The sequence below is a fragment of the Sapajus apella genome, unplaced genomic scaffold (genome assembly GCF_009761245.1).
Source record: "Sapajus apella isolate SASKATOON/1434 unplaced genomic scaffold, GSC_monkey_1.0 scaffold52, whole genome shotgun sequence".
Taxonomy (NCBI): Eukaryota; Metazoa; Chordata; class Mammalia; order Primates; family Cebidae; genus Sapajus; species Sapajus apella.
Window position 1 is genome coordinate 11,623,349 of NW_022436992.1, and position 18,817 is coordinate 11,642,165.

The 18,817-nt window shown below is 40.8% G+C and overlaps 1 protein-coding gene across 9 annotated transcripts in view; it reads right to left on the reverse strand.

The window, feature by feature from the left end:
* Positions 1–3,619: 3,619 nt before the first annotated feature.
* IMMT (inner membrane mitochondrial protein) overlaps positions 3,620–18,817 on the reverse strand; it is a 45,488-nt gene continuing 30,290 nt past the window's right edge. For 8 of the 9 annotated variants that reach the window (XM_032243585.1, XM_032243590.1, XM_032243584.1 and 5 more), the window contains 6 exons: positions 17,964–18,093; positions 12,896–12,910; positions 10,634–10,857; positions 7,492–7,623; positions 6,114–6,243; positions 3,620–4,568 (listed from right to left, as the gene is read on the reverse strand). In XM_032243585.1, the coding sequence (XP_032099476.1) occupies positions 3,955–4,568; positions 6,114–6,243; positions 7,492–7,623; positions 10,634–10,857; positions 12,896–12,910; positions 17,964–18,093 (1,245 nt within the window). In that variant the 3' untranslated portion in view covers positions 3,620–3,954. The remainder of the gene's footprint in view (positions 4,569–6,113; positions 6,244–7,491; positions 7,624–10,633; positions 10,858–12,895; positions 12,911–17,963; positions 18,094–18,817) is intronic. The other variant, XM_032243586.1, reaches the window with a different exon arrangement.

Sequence of the window (18,817 nt, forward strand, 5' to 3'; positions counted from 1 at the left end):
TGATTAGAATTTTTTAATGAAATGCATTAGAACATCTAAGCACAATGCAATTTTGTGATAGTTGAGGTGCATTTTTGCATTACAGCATAGATCTGTGCATGTAGATACATGCATTAAGTGTAGCAGATCATGATGTAAATTTTCCACTGCTGGTCATGGTCAAAAAGTTTGAAAAATGAAGATACAGCAATTGAGTCATTAGAAGCACAGGCATGTAGGGCAGGTTTTATAGAACCATTTAGATTCAACATTAATGGTAGAGTGGCATTTTACAAAAAAAAAAAAAAAAAAGGCATATTTGATTTGGGTGCTGTAAGGCAATGTGCTAGGACATGGGATAATCAGGTTACACAAAATCTAGGCAGTGAACACATCTTCAGCCTGGCCCAGGAAATATCCTATGAAAAGCGTGCTGTCCAGGCCAGGCACAGTGGCTCAACGCCTGTAATCCTAGCACTTCAGGAGGCTGAGGCTGGAGGATCACTTGAGTTCAAGACCTGCCTAAGCAACACAGTGAGAACCCATCTCAAAAAAAAAAATGCTGTCCAGCTGTGGGCTTTCAGGATTCAGGACTGCTGAGGATCAGGCCCAAGAACATTTTTCGTAGCTCTGTGATGTAAGATGCTTGAAAACTAAGAATGTCCAAGAGGAGTAAAGGTCATGACAAAATTTATTCCCAGGACAATCTTAAGTTCTGCCACAAGTATCCATGGTGTCTGTTCCCCAACCGTGGCCCCTTCACAGGCTTTTGTCTTACAACCCCTGCAGAAGCCCTTCAACAAAACTAATAGGCTAGTGAAACCTCCTCACATGGGTCAGAGTTGCAGTGGGCAGGTGACCCTCCTCCCGGCCCCCATCCTTTGCTTCCTCAAGTTCCCTGCCAACCTCGGGGCCCATAGATAACATCAATTGGAAGGAAACCAGGGAAGCACAGACCTATAGCGTACAACAGGGGTGTAGTGACTGCTGGACCTGATGAAGAGAATATGCCTGACATTTAATAAGCCTTTTTATTTCCCTTCTGTGTTAAACGATCTGTTCTGCACTGAGCCAAGCAAGTTAGTTTTAAAACTGGTGGCACAATTCATTTGGGACTTGGAGACTGCTTTTATCCAGAACCTGTTAAGAGAGCAGGGGATTTAAATTAATACAAAGGAATACAAAGGTAGCGTGCCTTAAAGACTAAAGTTACATTTTAGTTTGTTACATTATTGATTTTGAAATATTAAACAACATGAAAGCAGAGTTTTAAATCAGGACACATGAATTTTAAAATGAACACTGTCCTACATCAATGAGGAGGGAGGCAATGAGGTAATTTCAGGCTAAAACAGATTGAGGATGAAAGCAAGACCAAAGTAACGATTTGGCTTTTTCTGATTTTTGCTGTGGAAATGGCAGTGCTGTGACTTTTCACTTGCAGTTTAAATGCAAGGCTGAAGTGAAGCTGACCTGCCTTAATGGCTCAGGGCTATATAACAGCCCTTGGGATTCCATCTCCTGAAAGTAGCACTGAGAACCCAAGAAGAGGGTCCACTGCTTTTTGCAAATGGTTACTGAGTTACATCTCAGGAAGATTTTTACTAAGCACAAGGAAGGAAAATAAAGGCATAGCCAAGTAGGGACTCCTTTTCAATAGCATCTTAGTTCCTAATAAGCAACTAGGGGTTGGAGGTGGGTGTGTCGGCTGGTAAAGGAACTAAGGTTCAGATGCCTGTAATCTTCATTATTTTTATTGACAGGTTAAAATAAACCACTCAAGGCCGGTAGCGGTGGCTCATGCCTATAATCCCAGCACTTTGGGAGGCCGAGGTGGGCAGAACACAAGGTCAGGAATTCAAGACCAGCCTGACCAACATAGTGAAACCCTGTCTCTACTGAAAATACAAAAAAATTAGCTGGGTGTGGTGGTGGGCACCTGTAATCCCAGCTACTCGGGAGGCTGAAGCAGGAGAATCACTTGCACCTGGGAGGTGAAGGTTGTAGTGAGCCGAGATCGTTCCATTGCACTCCAGCCTGGGTGACAGTGCAAGATTCCGTCTCAAAATAAATAATAAACCACTCAGTATTGCTTACTTCTTTTACGTTCAGATAATCACATCTGAAGGAAGTTATTTTAGGGCTCCAAGATTTTCTTATAATCTATAATATTTTACATATCTCATACAAGTAAAATAGAAATATGACAAATAGGGAAGTTTAGCTTTAAGTAAATCCACTTAGGAGGGAACATAAGGAATATTAACATGAACACAAGCCAAAGGCAGACCAATATATCCCCAAATCAAAGGACAAGGCCAGTGCCATACAGACACTTGAATGCAATTATCCAAATACAAGGGCTGGAATACACCTATAGATACATAAAACAGAACCTGCCCCCTTTGGGATTGCAGATGTATTGCTCAGATAAAAGTGCCTCCTCAATTATTTCTTTGTGAACACATAATCCCCAACAAAAAGCTGTAATTTTGAAGGAAGCTGACAATATTTTTAATGTAGAGACAGTGGTCTTCATGGAGTAAAAACTTAAAAACTAAGAATTTGTGGCCAGGCCCGGGGCTCACACCTATAATCCCAGCACTTTGGGAAGCCGAGGCAGGCAGATCATGAGGTCAGGCGATCAAGACCATCCTGGCCAACATGGTGAAAATCCGTCTCTACTAAAAAGAAAAATTAGCTGCGGGTCATGGCATGGACATGTAGTCCCAGCTACTTGGTAGGCTGAGGCAGGAGAATCACTTGAAGGTTGCAGTGAGCTGAGATCGTGCCACTGCACTCTAGCCTGGCAACAGAGTGAGATTCTGTCTCAAAAAAAAAAAAAAAAATGAACTGAGAAAGTTCTCTGGGTTTTATAGCAAATCTAGATAACATACACAACAAAACTATTTAATCTCTTCATTAAGATTTCAGGCTCCCCGTCCCCACTTTGAAGAGATTCCCAGCCCAGGTACTAGAAAGAATTAATGTCTATCACCAGTGTTTTAGAACTGTGAACTTTGACCAATATAGGCTGCCAAATTAACTTGTGGGTAGAGACCAACATTTAAAAAAGGCATTGGAATGATATATCCCCAATTATAAATACATTGGCATTTTGGCTTGTATATTACTCTTTGAGACTGAGCAGCAGGAATTAATTCACCAAAACCTTCGAAGGCAAAAAGCAGGCTCTGGACTTCAGGTAATGCAATTCACAGCCTGGAAACTGCGTACCAGAAGTTCCTACTTCTGCTGTTGTCTGTCAAGGAAATTTTCTGTACATACAACAAACTAGAAATGTACTTTTTGTTTTGTTTTGTTTTGAGGCGGAGTTTCGCTCTTGTGGCCCAGGCTGGAGTGCGATGGCGTGATCTCGGATCACCGCAACCTCTACCTCCCAGGTTCAAGTGATTCTCCTGCCTCAGCCTCCTGAGTAGCTGAGATTACAGGCATGCACCACCACACCTGGCTAATTTTGTATTTTTAATAGAGATGCGGTTTCTCCATGTTGGCCCAGCCGGTTTCAAACTCCTGACCTCAAGTGATCTGCCCACCTCGGCCTCCCAAAGTGCTGGGATTACAGGCATGAGCCACCACGCCCAGCCAGAAATATACTTTTTGAAAAGGGATAAGGTACTCAGTTTTCATCTTGTTGCTTTATTCAGTTTGCTCGGAGGGCAAAATCAACAGTAGTAGAGATCACAAACATTATTTTGATTGGCTTCACAAGCCTGATCAGTAAAACCTGAAAAACAGAAAATGTTACACAAGTTGCAAAGAAAGCACTCCTGGAGTTCACTGACATGATAGCAAGTGGAAATAATATAAATGCAACAGGTGTTAACATTTAGAACAGTACTTGTAAACCTGCTCCTTTCTAGACAATTCTGGGACCCTTGTTGCAAACCCTTCATCTATCACTGCTGATTTCCTTTGACATGAAATATGACTTTACGAAAATCTTCCTAGACCTTACTCTGGCTGCACTTGTGTGGTTCCTATTCCTACAGCGCTGGCATATGCTGTCAGGATCTCCACTATCTGCTTAGTTTCTAGGGTCATTCGGGCTTCCTTCAGCCAGTCCTGCGCCACTCGTCTGGATTCCCCCTTCAGCTGATTGACAAACTTTGCTGCTAGCTCCAGATCACCATGCTCAATGCAATAGGAGGCATATGACAGTAATTTAAATGTGTTTATATCCTCAGGGCAGAGCTCCGGGGGCGGCTTCAGTTGCTGAGGTGGGAATAGGAGCAGGGACTGCAGGTAGGAGAGGAAGTACTGGTACAAGCTATTCCTCGTTTCATCAATCATTGCTACCCTTCGGGCCAGTTTTTGAACAGCATAGAAACGGGCTCTAAGGGTCTCTTCACTGTACACCCCACGGGTCAGGGACTCTGGAGGGATAGCTGCGGTTAAAGCTTGGGTAAATTCATTATCAGAACAGTTGGCTTTGATGGCCTCAACTGCACTACCCAGTGGGACAGTAGGTGTTTCTGCAGATGAGGTCTTCATGCTGTACTTTAATGCCTCCACTGAAAGCCAGAGTTGGTGGGCTTTTCTGGCTTCCTCTTCAGCAACAGCATGACCTACAAAGAAAAAAAGGCAAAGGCAAACATTTTTTTCTGCATCTGATGACATATATCCAAAGAACTGATGTACATTCAACAAGCTACATCTACACATGTAGAAGATGAGGCCAGAAAGAGCTCACCCTCACCACTTATTTCTGGCATATTTTCTTAGCTGGCCTCTTCATATCAGGCAGTAAGGCATGACATGATTTGCTGGAGTGCAGTGGTGCGATCTCGGCTCACTGTAACCTATGCCTTCCAGGTTCAAGTGATTCTTCTGCCTCAGCCTCCCAAGTAGCTGGAACTACAGGCATGTGCCACCACAACCGGCTAATTTTTGTATTTTTAGTAGAGATGGGGTTTCACCATATTGGCCAGGCTGGTCTTGAACTCCTGATCTCGTGATCCACCCGCCTAGGTCTCCCAAAGTGCTAGGATTATAAGTGTGAGCCACTGCTCCCGGCCAGCATGACATGATTTTACAGGGACTTGTTTTCACTAAAGTCCTGGAGAAAACAGGGAGGATGTATGTGCAAAAGCACAACTAAGTCTCCCTTCCCTCTTCCTGTGACACCCAGGACAATGCTAGGTCAAAGAGTACACAGAAGTCAATCACATCTACATGATATCTAATCCACATATTTTTTACCTTTAATAGTTGAGAAAGAAACATTATTTAAATTAGGCTAAGACTTTTGCTAAGGCTATCAGAAATTTTCTGCAAAGAAATGGGAGACTTCAGGACCAGGTACAATGGCTCAGGCCTGTAATCCCAGCACTTTAGGAGGCCAAGGTGGGTGGATCACTTGTGGTCAGGAGTTCAAGACTAGCCTGTCCAACATGGTAAAACCCAGTGTTTACTAAAAATACAAAACCTAGCCAGGTGTGGTGGCATGCACTGCTTGAACCTGGGAGGCAGGGGCTGCAGTGAGCTGAGATCACACCACTGCACTCCAGCCTAGGTGACAGAGTAAGACTCTGTCTCAAAAAAAAAGGCAGGGGGGTCGGGGGAGAGACTTCAAATGAACTTAACAGACTGCTGGATCTTGAAATTCCATGAGTATTGAGTTTATTTTTATTGTTATGTGACAAAAAGAAAAAAAAATTCTATAACAGCCTTAAAAAAACCATTTTATTAATACCCTCATCGTCAGGACATTTCTCTTGCAGTGTTGCACATGGAGGCCTCCGCATACATACTGTCCATTTGGTAGGTAGATCTGGCAAATCACCATGTCCAGATAACCTACCAAGCCTGTGGAAGGCAAGCATGGGACCATACTGACCCCTAGCCCTTACCACCAGGCACATGAGACAAAGCCAAAGGGAGCTGGGTAAATAGCCTTCTAAATGGTGATTTTGTGTCTGTCATACAAAGTATAAAATTTCTAGTTATACAGATGTTGCCATTACTTTTAATGGCAATAACTGCAAGTAAGGAGAGTGACTAGTATTTTTATTGTCCTGATGTCAATATATGTATCCCATTATCCTTATAAAATTATTTTAATAAATTACACCAAGGAAAATTATCTGTGAGATAACATAGCATATGCTTACTCTGAACAGCCTGTTCGATTCCTCTGAGTCTGGCATAGGCAGTGTTTATATCCAGAGTAAAGTTGTCAACTTGCTCTTGACTGAGACGACGAAACTGTAATTCTTGTTCAGAGAGTTGCTCAGATAGGTTCTGAAATAAAACACAAATAGTTGCAGAAAAAAGTGATACTCAATGCATGTCATGTAACTATTAATCTTCCAGCAACTACTTGATGAAGAGAGCCTTACAGTTGTCATGAAAATCCTACATTACATGTAAACAAAGTTTCAAAAATGTCTTGACTCATATTTGACATACATAATTCTGTACAAATCTACTGATGGAACTTATATTAGAGGAAGCATACCAAGAGAAGAGAGAAGGCTGTTAAAGACAGAAACAAATTGCCAACCTTATTTTATTTTAGAGACAGAATCCTGCTCTGTCAACTAGGCTGGAGTGCAGTGGCATGACCTCAGCTCTGCAACCTCCACCTCCCAGATTCAAATGGTTCTCATGCCTCAGCCTCCGGAGCAACTGGGATTACAGACATGTGCCACCATGCCCAGCTAATTTTGTATTTTTAATAGAGTTGGGGTTTTGCCATGTTGGTCAGGTTGGTTGAACTCTTAGCCTCAAGCGATCCACCCACCTTGGCCTCCCAAATTGCTGGGATTATAGATGTGAGCCACTGTGCCCAGCCACCAATTGTCAACTTTAGAAAGTAAATTAGCTGTACTGCAAACCTAAATATTAACTAATTAGATAAAATTATATTCCAATATCTTTTAAGAGCTTACATATTAATTTTTCTCAAAAAAAAATCCATCAAATAGAATTTAAAATACCTTTTCGTATTGACATACATTTCGATTCTCTGGAAGACTTTACTTAAGTAAACCTCAATATGTTCTTGCAAGATAAAGTAGCAAGTTAATATTATTGTAAATGATTTCTTGAATAGCAACTATGATTAAAGGTATCCTGATAATTTGCTGGGATTTCAAAACTCAACTTCTCTGGGAAGTTACCTCAGTTATAAAAATTTAAGCACTATCATATCATCTATAGATACTATACCATCTATAGTATGTCAAATATTACTGTCTGCATTCCTGAAATCCCCTTTACCAACTCTCCTTAAAGCTCTGAAGATTCCAGATGACTAGTATATATATATTAGAAACACATCTGATCATGAACACACAGGTACACCATCATGTAAAAATAAGCAATTCTGTAGACATACAAAAGCCCCACTCCACAAGGCTAGAATTGGATATCATTCCCCATGCTTCGACATCCTCAGAGTACATTAAAAAGAAAAGAGAGTCTGTTAATCCTGTCAGGAAGAGGGGTATGGCTGAAGGGAGTCCAGGCTTTACCACAGGTCCTCACCTGCTCAAATTCATACTTCAGCTCTTGTTCTTGTACTCTAAGGACATCTCGCAAGTGATCAGTGTGGGCAGCTGCCTGTCGGCGAAGCTGGGTTCTCATTTCATTCTCCATGGCATCTCTGACTTCCTCTATCTGTGAAACCAAACAATAATTATTAGTTTCCAATTCTCCACATATACTTTCAGGAAAACAGAAAGACTACTATCAACTATGATAACAGCAGCTTCCATATCCCAAACAATCTAATGTGCCAGGCATGTGGACACTTCTTATGTGAAACAGAAAGCTGAATACTGGAGGGTGACTCAAACAAGATCACACAGCTGTGGCAAAAAGCAGATTCCAAGGTCTCTCTCTCTCTCTCTCACCCCCAAACTTGTGGTTTTTTTCCACATCACCAGGCTGCCTCTCACATAAAACACTGTCATTTCCTGAATCACATGCTCCTTTGAGAAAGAACTAAATCCAGGATATGAAGAAAAGTAACTATACAGTTGGGATCAAGTATAGCTTTACTACAACCATCTGTGTGACCTTGGGGAAATGATTTATCTTCTCAAATCTCCACTTTCTCATTTGTGAGTAATAATGCCTACTTTGAAGAATCATTAAGAAAATTGGTAAGTATCTGGTAGTTATTGAACGTAGTTTCTTCTAAACAAAGAAAACTGCTTATTTTTAAATGAATTTAAATTCAACTTCAGCCAAATAAAAAATATACCTTGCCTAACAATCAGTCATGGGTCACTTTTCACTTTACAGATTACTTAACACTAATTACCTGAAAGTCAGAACTTATTTTTTCTAAGAAACAATATAATGAATCAATGAATCCATTCAGTCAGTGCATAAGTATTTACGAAATGCTAGTCCCGTGGGCCAGGCAATGCCTACTATCTGTATGGATCCAATGGTGATTAGGGCAGATGAAACTCCTGTCACACAGTGTATATCTCAATGGAGGAAGCAGACAGTAAACAAACTAAAGGGACATCTCAGATTGTGATACATATTTCTACCTATGAATTCGAGCAGGCAAGGACCTGCTGTAAAGCATCAACACCCTTCAACCTCCTTTTCCCCCACCTTACATAACAGGAATACAGAGACTCTACTTTGGAGTAAAGGGATAGGAAAACTCAGCCTTGCTAAGAAGGTGACAGCTAAGCTTACAACTTAAGCTTAAAGCTTACAGTTTAAAGAGAGAAGACAGAACAGCGTACTAGGCAGAGCAAACATAAATGTCCTAATATAAAAGATATGGTCAAAGCACAGACAAAAATATAACAGGGTGCCTAGAGCAGTGAAATGGCTCATGGTATGCAACAATCAAGAAGCCTTTTGGGTATTGGTTAAGAATTTGGAATTATATTAAATGAAATGGAGGATTTCCAGCCATGTAGTATCTGATTTGACTGTGTTTTATGTGTGTAAATAGACACAGAAAGAAGGATATGAAGAAAGGGGAAATTGATTGGGCATGGTGGCTCACACCTGTAATCCCAACACTTTGGGAGGCCAAGGTAGGCAGATCACTATAGGTCTGGAGTTCAAGACCAGACTGGCCAACATGGCAAAAGCCCATCTCTACTAAAAATACAAAAATTAGCCACGTGAGGTGGCATGCACATGTAATTCTAGCTACCTGCAAGACTGAGAGGCATGAGAATCACTTGAACCTGGGAGGCAGAGGTTGTAATGAGCCAAGATTGCACTACTGAACTCTAGCCTAGACCACAGTGAAAGACTGTTTCAAATAAGAAAGAAAACAGTGGAAACTGTTAAGATGACAGCTTGGGCTAAGGTGAGAGTAGTAATGGAGTGGACAGATTTGGGATTCAGTTGGATGCAGAACTCGTGGGATCTGAGGAGGGACTGGATATGAGCTGATGGAGAAACAACGAAGCATAAACCAGGCTTGAATAACTGAGTAAGTTGTTCAACTCAGTTTATTTAGAAACAAGCTGAGGGGCTGGAAGACAGGCTGGAGAGAATAAAGAAATCTGTTTTGAACATGATAAGCATGAAATGATTACTGAAAATCTAGCTGGAGATACCAGGTAGGCTGCAGCATAGGAACCTGAAGCTAAGGCAGAGGTCAGAGCTAGAGGTAGAAAGTTATTAGATATAGATGGTATTTAAACTTCCAAGCCACGGACTTGACAAGAACACTTAGAGACAGTTTAGATGAAGAAAAGATTTCAGAACTAATGTCAGGTATGCCACTATTTGAGAGGCTGAGCAGAAATGGAGGTTAAGGAGTGGCCAACAAGGTAGGATAAAGGCCAGAAGAATACGGTGTCTCGCAGCCTAGGGAAGAAAGAGTTTCAAGGAGGAGGAAGCGGTCAGTAGTACTGCTGAGAAGACACAAAGATGGGATGAGAAGTTGGGTTCCCAAATCAGCCTATAGATACCTATTTAATACATTGTGTGCCCAGATAGAGGGCTAAAGAAGCTATTTCATCTGTTTTTTAACCACCAACCACTTAACAACACAAGCAGAGAAAAATATATTCAGATACCAACAAAGATTCCTTCAGCACTGCTTTAAGGGACAGAGGCTCAGCTCCACTGGAAATATGAGCTAGATAATCCTGGATGCCAGTAGCCTATGACTTTCTTATACTTCTGCATCTGCTCAACATAAAGGAACTCTACTAGATCACTGCTTTCCTAGAAGTTCTGATTAGGAGAATGAGGGCGTAAGCTCCATTCTAAAGGTCAGCTGGCATGACTTACAGTCAATATCCTACAGTTAATGACTGTATTTTTTTTTTTTTTTGAGATGGAGTCTCACTCTATCACCCAAGCTCGAGTGCAGTGGCACCATCTTGGTTCACTGCAACCTCTGCCTCTCAGGTTCAAGGGATTCTCCTGCCTCAGCCTCCTGAGTAGCTAAGATTATAGATATGTGCCACCACGCCTGGCTAATCTTTGTATTTTTAGAAGAAATGGGGTTTCACCATATTGGCCAGGCTGGTCCCAAACTCCTGACCTTGTGATCCGCCAGCCTAGGCCTCCCAAAGTGCTGGGGATTACAGGTGTGAACCACTGCACCTGGCTGAGCCAGTATTATTTCTAGAAGTAAACAATCAAGTTATAGTCACTTTAAATGTCAGGCAACAATTCTCATTTCTTTTACCTTTTTTTCCTGTTCAGCCTGTATTTCACTTCTGTGATGCTCTAATGCTTTTGCTACTGCAGAGTCAAATGCCCGCTTTTCTTCCAGCTTTTGTTTCTCCAAGGCTACTGTGATGTGCTGCTTTTCTGTGGCCTTCTGTTCTGCTAGCTCTCTGTTCAGCTGATCAATGCGACGATGTGCATGAGCAATCAGGGAGTTTAGATCATCGGTAGAGAGCTTGTCAGCTAAGCAAAAGAGCACATTAAAAAGTTAATGATTTCACTAAAATTATACCTCATTACAAGGTAATCTGCTTCAATTTACTGTAATTTAACAGCAGTAAACAAAAGTAAAATGTAGCAAACATAAAAAGACATTTCAATTCTCCAGTTCAAGCAGAAATTGGCTAGCACCCAATAAGGTATTTTCAACCCCTGGCAAAATTTAGGTAGGCCTTCAAATAATCAGTTCTTTTCCAGGAACTCTCTTTTAATCTGAACTAATCATAAATGAACTTTCTAATTTACTATAACTTTGCCTCTAAAGACAAAACTTAAATATATAATTACTTCTATATTTTCTTTCAGGCATAATTATGATTAGTTATAACAAGCATCTAATTGAAGATTCTTTTCTGCTAAAACTAAAAATCAAATTCAAGTTTTCTTAGACTTTTGCTTAATAAGTTTTTTTTCCTTTTCTGAAACACATATGACCTAGGATAGTGAGCTACAGGAACCAGAGCTGTCCATCAGAATTACCACATAGCTTTTAAAAATACACCCAAAGATTTTCATCTAGGGTTAAACCAATGTCTGTTTTTTTTAATAAATCTCAATCCAAAAGTGTTCCAACATATACACAGATTAAGAATTATGGCTCTGGCCAGGCGCGGTGGCTCGTGCCTGTAATTCCAGCACTTTGCGAGGCGGAGGCAAGAGGATCATCTGAGGTCAGGAGTTCAAGACCAGCCTGGCCAACACTGGTGAAACCCCATCTCTACTAAAAATGTAAAAATTAGCTGGGCATGGTGGCGGGCACCTGTAATCCCAGCTACTCGGGAGGCTGAGGTAGGAGAATTGCTTGAATCCAGGAGACAGAGGTAGCAGTGAGCAGAGATCACTCCACTGCACTCCAGCCTGGGTGACAGAGTGAGACTCCATCTCAAAAAAAAAAAAAAAAAAAAAAAAAAATTGTGGCTCCATCAGCTGGATGCAGCAGCTGATGCCGACAATCCCAGCACTTTGAGAGGCCAAGACAGGCAAATCATGTTAGGCCAGGAGTTTGAGACCAGCCTGGCCATCATGGTGAAACTCCTTCTCTACTAAAAATACAAAAATTAGTTAGGCATGGGGACACATGCCTATAATCCCAGCTACTCAGGAGGCTGAGGCACAAGAATCGCTTGAACCTGGGAGGTGGAGATTGTAGTGAACTGAAATTGTGCCATTGCACTCCAGCCTGGTGACAGAGCAAGACCCTGTCTCAAAAAAAAAAAAAAAAAAGAATTATGGCTCCATCGCTTCTTGGTCTTTGGCTGAGATGAAGAATTATGGCTCCAACAGCAAAATATAGAATGTAGGAAATTCTATATGATTAATGACTCAATTTCTTAAAAAAATACATTGAAAAGCAAAAAACAAAAAGGGGCAAGAGATTTACTGACTAAACTCAACATGTGGAACGTCTATGGATATGGATTTGAATAAAAAACTGTAAAACCTCATTCTATGAAACCACAGGGGATATTTCAACACTGAATGGACATTTGGTGACTGTAGGGAACTGTTACTAAGTTTTAGGTGTAATAATACTATGGTGATTATGTTTTTAAAACATACTGAAAGTATTTACAAGTAAAAGAACATGATATTTGAGTCTGCTTCTATATAAGCTAAGGCAGAGTGGGAGTAGATGAGACAAAACTGGCCATGTGCTGATGACTACGAAGCTGAGTGATGGGTCCTGGAAGTTCTTTAGTTTTCTTCTTACTTTTTAATGTTTGAAATTCTCTAAAGTAATCAGTTACAATCCATATTACACACACACACACACACACACACACACTTCACATCTACAGGATTCAAATCACTTGATGAAACATTTTCGTTCCTGAGAGCATATGGATGCCAAAAATGTCCAATTCAGATTTATCATGTGACATAATTCTACTTTATATCTATCTAGAAAGTTTTGCTAAGAATCATAGGCACGACAAAAAGACATTAGTCTTTTAAAATTCAAAACAAAAGACTTTAAACATGAAATATACATAACACTCACCTAGGTCAGAAACACCTACAAAGGAAAAAGAAAAACAGTTTGAAAAAAAAAAAGGATGCACATACATTATTGATCATTAAACAGAAATATCTAAAAGGAAACGGAAGAATTTGGAGACTAGTATCAGGAAAAGCTATTTTAATACTGGAAATTGAAATGACAGAGCTATTTCCTAAAATTTAAAGGAATTGTAAAACAAGACAAACCAAGGTAAATAACATTTTAGAAAATAAGAGAATCATTGATATTAAATGTGATTTTGGTTTTAAAGGACTTATCTCTGTTTCACAGTAATCAACTTAAATTGTGTGTGTGTGTGTGTGTGTGTGTGTGTGTGTGTGTGTGTGTGTGTGTGTGTTTTGAGACAGTCTGCCTCTGTCGCCCAGCCTGGAGTGCAATGGCACAATCTCAGCTCACTGCAACCTCTATCTATGGGGCTCAAGCAATCCTCCTACCTCAGACCTCAGCCTCCCAAGTAGTTTGGTGTGTGCCACCATACCCAGCTAATTTTTGTATTGTTTTATAAAGATGGGGTTTTGTCATGTTGCCCAGGCTGGTCTCAAACTCCCAGGCTCAAGCGATCCACCTGCCTCAGCCTCCCAAAGTGCTGGGATTATAGGAATGAGCCACTGTGCCTAGCAACTTAAACATTTTTTCTTCTTTTTATTTTTTTGAGACAGTCTCGCTCTGTTGCCCAGGCTAGAGTGCAGTGGTGCAACTTAGGCTCACTGCAACCTCTGCCTCCTGGGCTCAAGCAATTCTCCTGCCTCAGCCTCCTGAGTAGCTGGGACTACAGGTGCCTACCACTGTGCGTAGCTAATTTTTGTATTTTTAGTGGAGATGGGGTTTCACCATATTGGCCAGGCTAGTCTTGAACTCCTGACCTCAAATGATCCACCCGCTTCAGCCACCTAAAGTGCTGGGATTATAGGTGTGAGCCACCGCACCTGGCCTCAACTTAAAGATTTCATAGAAACTATAATTGTCTTTTATCTCTCCCATTTTCATTAGTTCATAGAGTATTTTACTAAATCATAGTTTTGACTCTCTGTTCTCAGTACCAGTCCTCTTTCAACATTTCAAATACTTAATAAATTCATTTTTTCTTTGGAAATTTTAAAACAGTGGATTCATACTAAATTTTCATTTAATCTGTGCAAATTAAACAAAGAACTACAAAGGCCTGATTTGACAGTAAGGGAAAAAATGGTATTCTACATAATTTGAATGATGCCCCTCACCATGATCACAAGTACCAACAAAAGTGTGACCATGTGACAGGAGAGAGGGACTGCAGCCAGTCTCAGCTACTGCCTCTCAGGATGAGCTACTCAACATCCTGGTATGAATGCCTTACCTTCTTTTTTTTTTTTTTTTTTTGAGTCAGAGTCTCGCTCTGTTGCCCAGGCTGGAGTGTAGTGGCATGATCTCCGCTTACTATAACCTCCACTTCCCAGGTTCAAGTGATTCTCTTGCCTTGGCCTCCAGAATAGCTGGGACTACAGGTGTGTACCACCATGCTCGACTAATTTTTGCATTTTTAGTAGAGACAGGGTTTCACCATATTGGCCAGGCTGGTCTTGAACTCCTAACCTCAGGTGATACATTTGCCTCAGCCTCCCAAAGTGCTGGGATTATAGGCATGAGCCACTACGCCCAGCCAGTCCTGACCTTCTTAATAACCTTTGGATACAACAAGTCCAAAGACAGGTATTTTTCATCCAAGGGGATCTAAACATCAACCGACTAAACATCACTCCCTCCTACACCATCAATCTCATATAAAAATAAATTTTTCTCCTCATTATAGTTACATCATTCCTCTTCTCAAAAGGCCAAAAGGGAGTCCCATGCTGCTGATACAAATCATTCAGGCAGGGAACAGTGAGGCTAGCGGGGGAGAAAGAAATCCCAGCTCCACCCAACTTTGCACAAATTACTTTTCTGCCCCAGTTTTCTCATTTAAATAATTGGGATAACAAAATTTATCTTTCAAGGCTGTTATGAATTTCAAAAAACTAATACATGTGAAATGCTTAGAACTCAGTGCCTAGTACAAAATAATGCTCAGTACCACTAGGTAGTATTACATTTGGAATCTTGCTCAGCTACAGATAACACAGAAAGAGTACTGGACAACACCAGGACATTTGTCCTTTGGGGAAATAATTAAGAGCAATCCCAGAACCTAAATTTAAAAAAAAAAAAATACTAAGAGCAAAATGCCTCATTAGACAAACCAGCACCAACAAATTTGGTTTAGATCTTAGTGTGTTCTGATTTCAGAGGTGAGGACATCCACCGAGGGCTGGGATAATCATGAAATAATGGCTATCTCTAGAAATAAGCAAGAAATCAGTAATGGGGTTATCCCTGAGGATGAAAACCGTGTAAGTGGGAGGGAAACCTCAAATGCCAATTCTATCTTTCAAATTTTGTACTGTGAATATGTACTCTATTTTATAAATTAGCAAACATTTAAACGGAGGTCACTCAAATAAGAAACAACTCAGAGATTGCTCCACAATGGACTCTCACTTTCTACATGACACCTTTCTTTAGCACAGGTTTCTCAACCTTGGTGTTACTGACCTGCTGGTCCAGACAGTTCTCTGTGAGGGGCTATTCTGTGTACTACAGTATGTTTAGCAGCACATCTGGCCTCCACCCACTAAATACTAGTAGCTCCCTCCAGTTGTGGCAAACAAAAATGTCTCCCAGTATTGCCAAATATCCAGGGAGGGGCAAAATGCCCTCCAGTTAAGACAGGGGTTTGCCTTGTTGGCCAGGCTGTTCTTGAACTCTTCATCTCAAGTGATCCAGTTGAGAACCAGTTTAATATTTTCATGTTTTACTATAGTTGGCCGGACGCAGAGGCTAAGGTGGGCGGATCATTTGAGGTCAGGAGTTTGAGACCAACCTGACCAACATGATGAAACCCCATCTCTACTAAAAATACAAAAAAATTAGCCGGGTGTGGTGACACATGCTTATAATTCCAGCTACTAGGGAGACTGAGGCAGGAGAATTGCTTGAACCTAGGAGGCAGAGGTTGCAGTGAGCCAAGATCGTGCCACTGCACTCCAGCCTGACGACAGAGTGAGATGTCTTTAAAAAAAACGTTAAAAATATCAGAGCTGACTTGGAAAAATCAGTAGGATTTAGTCTACTGGGAAGACCAAAGACAGACAGAATGCAAAATCTTAGGGCTGATGCTTGTAAGTAACTCTCCACAAATAAAATTTGTCCTGCCCTGTCAATCTAATTTCATTTTATTTGAGCTAGTAGAGACTCCCTACTACCTACCATGTCAAGTTTATAACAAGGAGCTTACATCTACCTAATGCAAAGAGACAACAAACAAGCCAATTTATAAAAATTTCAGGAAGATAAAATAAGTTAACATGGTAGAGTGGTTTGTGGAGGAATATAGTCAGGGAAGGTCTCTGAGGTGCTCACATCTGTTTCAGTTGTAACCTCAATGAAGCGAAGACAACCCCTTGAGAAATTCTGACGAGGGAAATGGTGCCAACATGGCTCAAGTTTATCCTTCTCAAGGATGAACCGTCCACAATGCTCTCTTTGCTAGATGGTAGCTATCCAGTGTCTAAACAAGTCACTGGTCCCAGACTGAACTTTGTATTTCTCCACACTATTCTCTCTCATAAACTGTACTGTCACTTTTTTCCTGGACAAGAGTCTGACATCTGCCTCCTGAGTCAACTGCATTCAAAGAGCTAAATGTTTGAGTTATCTTTTGACAGGCTTAACTCCACTTCTTGACATTCAATATCCTTGGGTGGCCATTATGCAGAATTATTATAAATCCCTGCCTTGGTCTTTATTATCTTTGCTCCTTAGACCAGCCATAGTTCTGTGATGCAACCCTGACACCTTCAGCACAGAGAGAGCTATCACATGAGAAGTCTGCTTTCTAATAGATGCTAGCATTTAAACAGTATTTTAGGCCAAGTGTGGTGACTCACGCCTGTAATCCCAGTACTTTGTGAGGCCAAGGTAGGTGGATCACTTGAGGTCAAGAGTTCAAGAACAGCCTGGCCAACAAGGTGAACCCCTGTCTTTACTAAAAGTACAAAAACTTGGCCGGGCACGGTGGCTCATGCATGTAATCCCAGCTACTTGGGAGGCTGAGGCAGGAGAATCACTTGAACCCAGGAGGCGGAGATTGCAGTAAGCCGAGATCGTGCCATTGTACTCCAGCCTGGGCGACAAGAGTGAAACTTCATCTCAAAAAAACAAAAAAAAAAAAAATAAAGAAAAAAAAGTACAAAAAATTAGTTGGGCGTGGTGTCGCACTCTTGTAATCCCAGCTATTTGGCAAACTGAGGCAGGAGGATCGCTTGAACCCAGGAGGCAGAGGCTGCAGCGATACAAGATTGCACCACTGCACTCCAGCCTAGGCAACAAATAATAATAATAAAAATAAAAATAAAGAGTATTTTAATTTTGCTGAGACTGGTGATCTCTGTGATTCTTAGTAGTGTCACAGAACTTCAGGGAAATGTGACTACTATAGTTATACCGTGTAACGACTTCAGCATCTAAGTTCCCCGTAGTCTCAGCCTGAGGAAGTGCATAGCCAGACAGATGATTTCCTGCTTAATGCAGGGTCCCTAGGTGAATTCTCAACAAAGTGTTGTTTTGTCATAGAGCAGTCATAAGGTGTGCTTTAAATAATTCACTACAAATACTTTTAAAGTAACAAGGTTTTTTAATACTTATAAATAATATTTCAATAGCGTCAAGGTTACAATGCCACTTTCGTTCACTTGAATTCCAAACTTTTTTTTTGAGAGTAGCAAAGAACAGAACAGAATCACAGATTATGGAATTAAACACTAGCTGGAACTCATGTTCACCATAGCTAAACCTACAGGAATATTGTCGCGGATGTGTCATCTGTAATGACTGTGGTTAAAATGAAATGTTGAAATAGTATACTGTACACAAAAAGAGATATGCATGCCAGAAGGATTTGGACTACAAGTTTAGACTCACTGATTAGTTGTTAAAACATAAAAAAAAACATTACTTCAGTTGTACTTACTCATTCCTTTCCACCCAGGAAGAACTTCTGGAGTAATACTGTCCAGCTCTCGTTTAAAGTCATTCCGAGCTTGGACCACCAGGTCATGATACTGAGATACAACTTTAGCCTCAGACTGAGCTGCTTGGACCTGAGCAAATACAAAGGGTATATGGTTAAACTGAACAAAAAGTACCATAAACATTCCAAGAGGCCAGGCGTTGTGGCTCACGCCTGTAATCCTAGCACTCTGGGAGGCCAAGGTAGGCAGATCACAAGGTCAGAAGTTCAAGACCAGCCTGACCAACATGGTGAAATCCCGTCTCTACCAAAAATATCAAAATTTTGGGGCATGGTTAATTCCAACTACTCAGGAAGCTGAGGCAGGACAATAGCTTGAACCCTGGAGGCAGAGATTGCAGTGAGCCAAGATCACGCCACTGCACTCCAGCTTGGGCAACCAAGTGAGATTCCGTCTCAAAATAAAATTAAAACATTCCAAGAAATAGAAGTAGTATTTCTTCATTTGTTTACATTTTGTTGGAAATGTGCAAGGAAATCTGAAGCTCAGAAAATGGAACATAATCCTTGTTTCCTTCTAATTCCTATTCAAATACCATGACAGGCCCTTTCCCATTTTATTATGCCCCCTCTCCTCTTTCTGTGGGTCACAAGAAACTACCCATACAGATCATATAAGTCCAGGCGGGAGATCTGCTACAAAATAAACATTTTCACAAGTGACATTAACCATAACCAAAAATGCTACCTATTACAGAAAATATCAACAATACAAAACAATCCACTTGGTTGGTATCCAAGGCAAAATTTTCTTTTCTTTTTTTTTTTTTTTTTTTTTTTTTTTTTTTTTTGGG